The sequence below is a fragment of the Silene latifolia genome, chromosome X (genome assembly GCF_048544455.1).
Source record: "Silene latifolia isolate original U9 population chromosome X, ASM4854445v1, whole genome shotgun sequence".
NCBI lineage: Eukaryota > Viridiplantae > Streptophyta > Magnoliopsida > Caryophyllales > Caryophyllaceae > Silene > Silene latifolia.
In genome coordinates, this window is record NC_133537.1 from 304,984,882 (window position 1) to 304,993,428 (window position 8,547).

General features: G+C 33.7%; 1 protein-coding gene across 1 annotated transcript; it reads right to left on the minus strand.

Moving 5' to 3' along the window:
- Nucleotides 1-6,251: 6,251 nt before the first annotated feature.
- LOC141620440 (calcium-binding protein KRP1-like) lies at nucleotides 6,252-6,602 on the minus strand. The gene has a single exon (XM_074437310.1). It carries the CDS (start codon nucleotides 6,600-6,602, stop codon nucleotides 6,252-6,254), a length of 351 nt encoding a protein of 116 aa, XP_074293411.1.
- Nucleotides 6,603-8,547: the final 1,945 nt, after the last annotated feature.

Below are 8,547 nucleotides of genomic sequence, written 5' to 3' on the forward strand. Positions count from 1 at the left end.
AAACATTGAGTTGTAAAGCATGTATCATTTTAGGTTTTGAAGACATTCACTTTTCTTTACGATTACACATGATAAATGGGACAATCATGTTGAGTTTGGGTTGGATTATTTCGAGTTTTCAGAAATACGGGTCAGATTGTTTCAGGCATACTGATCTTAGGTCGTTTATTATCAAGTTATTTGGAGATAATAATTAGTTTTTAATAATAAACATTCCAGCAGGTCAAATTAAATCGGGTGAATTCGAATTACTGGTCAAGTTAGAGTCCTCTGTTCAAAATGTTGGATCGGGTTATCTTATTCTAAAATATCTCATATGAAGGCTCTTTCCGTAAGGAAAATATATTTTACAATATTTAATCTAAAGACTTTAATGAAAATTAATGTTAACAAGCTCATGAGATAATCGTAAAAGAAAAAAGGGACTATATTATAATCATTAGGTTCTATTTGAATACATTGTTATCATGTTATGTTAACAAAACAAGTTATGTTGTTAGGCAATATAAGCAATGCCAGCTTATGATTTTTTTTAAAAGTTATTGTAAAATTTTGAATTACTATCGTTAATATATAAATTTATTAAATATTCAATGTAATCAATATATTATTTGAACTTAAAATCTATAACGTGTGGTCGTTGGGCCCGTTAAGATATTGCGATCAATTAGTTCTTATTCACACGATAAAGTTAAATTTTTGTTAATCTTCACCAAAATATTTTAATTTCATTTAACGTGAAACAATTTCTTTCAAATGCATGATTTACCCGGTCAAAATATCAGTTTAGAGACTTTAGACTTATCTAACAAGAGGAAGGACCGTATTTCAACAAACGCTCGAGCAATGAACCGTAATGCATTCTATATGAGTATATGTTACTCCCTCCGATCCAGAACAAAAGTAACATAGCCAAAAATGAAATATTTAAGAAAATGTACAAAAAGTAAGAGTAAAGAGCGAAAAAATAGGTGGGATATGTAATTGTGAGTTTAATTGTGGGTTAATAAGTGAATTTTATTGTTACGCACAATGTCCTTATTAGGTTCGACATCTACATTCTCTTCCTTGCAAACATTTGAATTTCATACCATAAATATAATTTGACACAAGACTTGACATATTTTTGATAAAAACAATCATTAAATCATCATGCCCGTGCAATTTGCACGGGTTTAAAACTAGTTGGTTTTAATTATTACTTGAAAAAAAATACAAGAATAGTGCTTATGGTAGTTCGGAGTTATGGGGTAATTGATTTTAAATGAGTATAAGTTTATGGCTAAATTGATTATTACTCCCTTATATAATTCATTTTTTAAAACTTACTTCCTTATATAATTTTTTTCGAAACTTGCTCCCATAAAATATAACTCTTTTCAAATATTGCTCCCATTCAGTGATTTCGGCCAACAAAAGAGAAATATTTCCTCCAAAATTTGAAATTGCGTACTAATTTTTCTTGCATTGACTATATTACCCTTAACCTTATTATATGCTTAATTTAAATCAACTCTTCCTCCCAAATTTGTTAAATTCACCCCCTTCCTCCCAAATTTGTTAAATTCACCCCCTTCCTCTTAGTGCAATTGAAGTTTTCAATATAACAAGGCTAAAGACAATATAATCATAAACAGCAAAAGTTAGTATCAAAATTCAAATTTTGAATGAAATATTTTCATTTATTGACTGGAGTCGTTAAATGGGAGCAATATTTGATAAATGTGACATTTTATTGGGAGTAATTTTCAAAAAAAAAATTATATAAGGGAGTAAGTTTCAAAAAGTGAATTATATAAGGGAGTAATAATCAATTTACACTAAGTTTATATAAATTCGGATTACAAAATTAGCTAAATTTACTTGTAAGTACTATTAGATTAATCAATTCTAGTTGTAAGATAATACCTCTGGAGAAGAAGTTCAAAGTAAAACTACCCCAACTTTTTTGTCCTTTGAAACTTTTTTATTGTATAAGGTTGGGATACTAAGACTATATCAAGCAATTGAAATATGAAACTAAATATATAATTCCAAGTTGTATAAGATAGTCCAACGTGACTTCTATTGAGTTTCTAACGTGAAAAGTACGAAGTATGCCGTAGAAATGTAGAAATAGCCTTCTGGGGTACATGATCTATTTCCGGATGAGACTTTAATCAAGTACTCCTTACGTCCCGTTATTTATTTACTTATTTAATTTTTATGTGTCTCATTTATTTATTTATCTTTTTATTTTGAGAATATTTTTCAGGGATAATTTGATCATTTACAGACTTTTTTGTCCACTTGTCATTCATTAACAATATCTACAAACGGTCCCCTCAACTTACCTTGGTCTTTGTGTCAAATCAAAAGTAAACAAATGACTAAGACAGAGAAGTATTCTACTTAGGCGGTGTTTGGTAAAATTAGCTGAAAAGTTATCTGAAACCTGAAAAGCTACCTGAAACTTGAAAAGGTAACTGAAAAGGTAGCTGAAAATTACGACCTGAAAAGGTACCTGAGTTTTATTAAAACTGTTTGAAAGACTAGCTGAAAAGGTAGCTGATATTTGGTCAAATGACGTAAAAGGATATGGCTTATTATTGTTATCATTTATGTTTTTATTATTATTGTTGTGTTATTGTCGTTGGCATTGCTAGTAATTAGAACAAAATGAATTTTTTTCACTATAATTGCACAAGTCTTCATCATGTTTCAAAATGACGGAAACAATAATTAAAATATCACGATAACGTAAAAAAAAAATACATACTCCTATCAAACAGTATATCATCAAAAAATGTATTTTATGGATACGAAGTAAGTTTTCTATTAAACCATACATAAAAAATAGTTAATTAAATTGCACCCTGAATTAAGGTATTGATATTATCACGGACGCTTTTCATTTTCATATAAACTCTTTTATTGGATTTATTTGAGATCATAATATAAAAAATAATAATATTGAAGTAATATATAAAAAGTTGAAGGGTAAAAAAGTAAGCAAAATATAATCAGGTACTGAAATTTCAAATGTTAGCCTAGGTAGCATTTCATTTCAGGTACCTTTTTTGCTATAAAATGCTACTTGTCAAACGCGTTCAAGAAAATAAGCTACCTGAAATTTTTGTCAAAAAAACTACTTCAATGAAAAAAGGTACCTGAAATGCGCTACCAAACAGAGTCTTAAATATACAAGTTAATAACGAATTAAAGTGTTCCAATTAGCTGAAAAATTACGACGGAGAAAATAATGATGAAAAAAATATTATAAGGTATATTTATGGTACTATATCGTCGAATACCCTAATCAATAAATATATATTACGTAATATTTTCTTTCACTCGGTGAAATTTTAGGTACGTTTATGGTACGATGTCATCGAATCGAATGATCCGTTTATCGGGTTTAGTAGGCCGTAGCACCTAACTGGGCCGATATCCAAGCACATCAAAGCAAAAGACAAGATGTCCAAACCCATTATAGAACCACCAAAATGGACTTTCATCCTTACCAAATGGGCCAAATCCTTCTACATTAAACCAGCACTGGCCACTTCGAGATAGCATTATTTATAGTTAGATATGGCAAGTCTGACCCGACTCGAGTGACTCGACCCGAATCCGAGCAAATCCGACTCAACAGAACTCGAGAATATTGCAACCCAAAACCGACCCGATGATGACCCATACCGACATGACCCGATGATTAGTGACCCGATCCGATTAAATTATGACCCAACAATTATTAAGCTTAATTATGATCAAAATGAAAGTGATTTTGTGTTTAGATTGATGTGTTTGACTTAATAATGAAATAATTGAACCAAATAATGGTTAAAAACAAAATCAATGGTAAAAAGATTAAAGTAATGTGTTACAGTAACGGGACCCGATAGTGACCCGACTCAAACCCGATCCGACCTGATACATCATTTGACGTGAAATGACCCAACCTGACCCAAAAAGGGTAGACTGACCGATATAACCCGAATTCGATATAACCCAGCTTGACTTGACCTGACCCAAACTCAATCCGACTAACTCAATTGCCACCTCTACATATTACATACCTCCATCTATTCTCGCGAATTGTTCGTGTATTTAATTTAGATCTTTGTCTAAATGAGTTATTTATCTTTCTTTTTCACACAAAGTTTAAGACTTTGTGATGAAACAAAATATGAATTTTTTTTTTTTTTTTGTTATACTTTCTGATAAAGACTTACTTGCTCATGGGTGTTGAAGATGAGAGGTTTTTGGTAAAGGAAAAATAAAAATATACATCCTTCATTTCGATCAATAGTTTATCTTTGATTTTGGCACAAAGATTAATAAAAGTGGAGAAGATCTTTTGCAGATATAATAATTGGATGACAAGTGAATCAAGATGAAGTGAATGACTAAGTAACTCATGAAAAACTTTTCCACATTAGAAAGGTAAACAAAAGAGTGAAACATATAAAAATAAAATAGGTAAATAAATAACTTTGACAGAGAGAGTACTCCAAATGAAGAGTTGACTGAGAGACTCAGTGTTGTTAGGAACATGATTCCACTATGTATCAATGAGGTGACTTGAGTTAAACATAGAATCATAAGATCCTATAAATAAACTAAAAATCATAATTACAATGTTTTAGGTAACGTTTATGTTTTCATTGGTTTTGACAGTCAATTTTTTCTAGTTTATGTTTGCGTGATTCATAATTCTTGTTTACATCGGATGTACATAAGAATAATTTACAATGGGATTATAAAGCTATCTAAACTAACCCTTTTTTTGGGTGATAGATGCATATCACCCCACGCAAGGGCGGATCTAGGGGAGGGCCCGGGTGGGCACCACCATAAAATTTAGAATATTTATCTTTAGGTATACAATATAGCCATAAAGATTTTATGGCACAATTGGTATACCATATGGAGTTGATGCCTGGGATTTAGAGTTTGACTCCTCCCAAAGGCGTGTTTTTGTTGTATAATTTTTGGTCCACAGTTTTCATTGTTAAAAATTTTTCTTAACAAGAATTGAACCTTGGACCTCCATTGTATTTTGTTAATGTCTCAACCATTGAGTCGCTAGTCTTCATTGTTCAATATGGAAATAAAATTTAATATATATCTTAAAAAAGGTTTTCTTCTAAGCTGTGAATTACGTTTTGTAAAAAAATAAAAATTTGATGTACTAACTCATTAATTTTTTTATTTTTTTTATTACGCTATAAAAAAAATTATAATATACAAAAGTTGCTTATAAAATGATAGACGATTTATTTAAGAAAAATTTGTGCCCCCTTGTCCCAAATTCCTGCGTCCGCCCCTGACCCCACGTTAAAGTATTTAACTTACTATAGTTATAAGCAAGACTTACTGAAAACGTAATTATTTGCGGATTAGAGTGACATGCCTCGCTATTTGTCGCAAAAAAGTTGCCTAAAAATTTGCTATGATGGGCAACATACATGTTAACATAATTGGAAAATGAGTTGGCGGCACCGGGTGACACTCAATCTCGGCGCCACCCTCTCACATGTAATAAGTGGGGACCCCTTCAATAAAAGATGCTTGTGAGAGAGTGACACCCAATCTCGACGCCACCCGGTGACGCCCTATTATTATCCAACATAATTCTACCTTGCATGTTAAAATTTGATGTGATTGTTGCTCACCTCATCCCTTAACCATGAAGTTAGAGGTTCGATCCCTGCCCATGAGAATAGAGCAAACTTTTTGGCCAGCCATTTACCTTTTCGTGAGAGCACTCGCGCAGCGATGGGATTATACACTGTTGTCGACGATGGACACCCCGATTTACCCCCAAAAATGAAAAACATAATTCTATCATCTCATAATGTCAAGATACAGCTCGCTCATGATAAAGGCACATGTGAGTATCCCACATTGGAAAAAGAGGAGAGAATTGTTTATCATATAAACCAAGGAGTTACTCCACCCATTGCCAATTGGTTTTGGGATGGAACCTCCTTGGACTTATAAGCCGGACTCTCTCTCCTCCATACGGGTGCGGCCCAGACCCGATAAGGCGATAACGGAACTTATCACATAATGTCGGCCTTATAGTTCAATCAAATTTAATCCATATTATGAAAACATAAAACCACAAATACATCTAAATTTCGAAGCCTCAATCAATTATTATTAGATAAAAACGTTGGAAAATGAATCATCATAATTTAAGTAAACTATCCAACTAAAAAAATACTCCACTCCAGAACATTAAAAATGAATAAACAAGACAGTTAATATAAGAATTGAAGTTCTTGTTGAAGCAAATCTTCAGCTTGTTCCATCAATCTAGGACATGATCTAAACATTAAAACACAGAATTCCATCTGACTAATTGCACCATCACCATCATAATCACCTTCCTTAATCATATCTCTTAATTCTTTATCACTTAAATTTTGCAAACCCATATAAGCTGCATTCTTCTTCAAACTATCAAATGTTATTAACCCTTTATCTTCATCCTTAAGTAAATCAAACCCTTTACATAATTCGCCGATAAACGCTTCCCCACCTAGTTTTTCCTCCATTAATGGTAGATGATCGACGAATTCGCCATCTTCTGGGTTATTTACGGACGACATTCTACGTTAACATATAATGTGTGAATTTTTTGTAAGAAATTTGTGATATGATTAGTGAATATTGTTGAGGGGAATATATATAGGTGTGACTTTGTGAGGAAGGTAAGGGAAAAGGTGGGGACTTGCGGAGAAAGGGATGTTCGTTCAGTCATGGATGCAACTTCCCTATATTTTGCAAAGTCGGCCAATTTCAAGTAACTACCACTTAATTTCGCGGAAGCTCACTTGGGGGTATTATTGTCTTTTTTGTTGACTTCATGTTTATGAAGTTTCGTGTGTTTAAATTTTGTTTTATGGAGAAGATTGAATATGTCATACGTTCACAGGGGATCCTAATTTTGTGGGTATAAAATTAGAATTTTAATCACTACTCCGTATAGAAAAAAAGATAAAAATCGCATAATCAAGTCTTTTTTAAAACTAGTTTTGCGAAATTGAGATAATAACTATACATAATAAAATGTGACTAAAATATACTCCGTATCTGTTTTAACAGTTTTGTCATACAATTCTTATGGATGATTTTGAAACTGGGTTGCGAAACCTCGTCAATGTTTTTAAAAAAAAGCTCATCACTACCCTTGCTCACTCTCTCTACTCTATTCTTTCATCCCCCTTCCCCTTTCAACCCAACAACAGCCAAACTACCACACCCCACACCCACCGCACTGCCGCCTCTGACCACCACCACCACCAAAGACCACCACCACCACACTAATCCGCCGCACTCGCCACCGCATCTCAGTCCATCCCGCCCCCTCTTTCAATCACTCAACTCGGTTCCTTTTCAACCTACGACCACCACCACACACCACCAACGAACAACACCGCAACACCACCGCCACACCACCACAAGTAAATAATACACATCCATATCTTTTGTTTATTATGAATTAGTTTAGGAAGAATTTGGTTTTATAGATTTAATTGGTTAATTTTAATTAATATTATTGCTGAATTCGAATGTATTGTTGTTGTAGTTGCTGGCTGATCGATTGTTAACACCCCCTTCTTACCCGACCAAGGTAATCGTTTCCCGAGGCGGTGAAATCGGAGTTGCAATTAAGAAACAATTAATATAAATAAAGTATTTAGTAAATTACATAATTATAAACGAATAAATGAAATAAAAGTACAACTCATGACATCTATACTTCTCTAACCAACTATACTCTTCTCACGACTCATCAAGCTCGTCCCGCCTCCTACGTGCTATCCAAACAACCTGTACTTAACCTGCTCCTCATATGATCGGAAATATCATATGGATCGACACAGGCCACCCCGGAAATAGGTGACAATTACACAGACACATAAACGCCAGTTTCAATAAATAAATAAAGTGTGACACGACTCAAAGTGTGTGAGTATGCAACATGATTATAACATGAATGAACCGCTATCAGACAACCACCACCACGGTACTGGGACACGCCCAGACAAATGCCAGATCCTCAAATATCCCGACTCCTCGAGTCGTCATGACCAACAACATGTAATATGACTCACTCAATGCAAATGAATGATAAAAGACTCATTTTATAAATAAATGCAACAATGAAACTGAGTAGGATAAACCTATCTCACAACATATCCGCATAAGCAATCCGTCAAACACAAGCTAGGTCCGTCTCACAAAACCCATCTCCTAAAGTACGATAATAATACAAATACGTATAAATATACTAATTTAATTATACAAATATGTATAAATATACTAATCTAATACGTATACAACTAGTTGAATACCCGTCTTATACTCTTATCCAAAACTCAACTTACTACACACCACTACCACCACGCCTCCTCACCGTGGGCCACCACCCAGCCACGGTGGGTCCGGCCTGCCCAGCCGCCCTAACTGCCACCTACACTCACCCACCAAACCCTCCAACCTCAACACCAATCAACACCAACAACAACCCCAACAAACAATACTATACAC

What these genes read in the sequence shown, in the direction of transcription:
- LOC141620440 (XM_074437310.1), bottom strand. Translation starts at nt 6,602, where the DNA reads ATGTCGTCCGTAAATAACCCAGAAGATGGCGAATTCGTCGATCATCTA.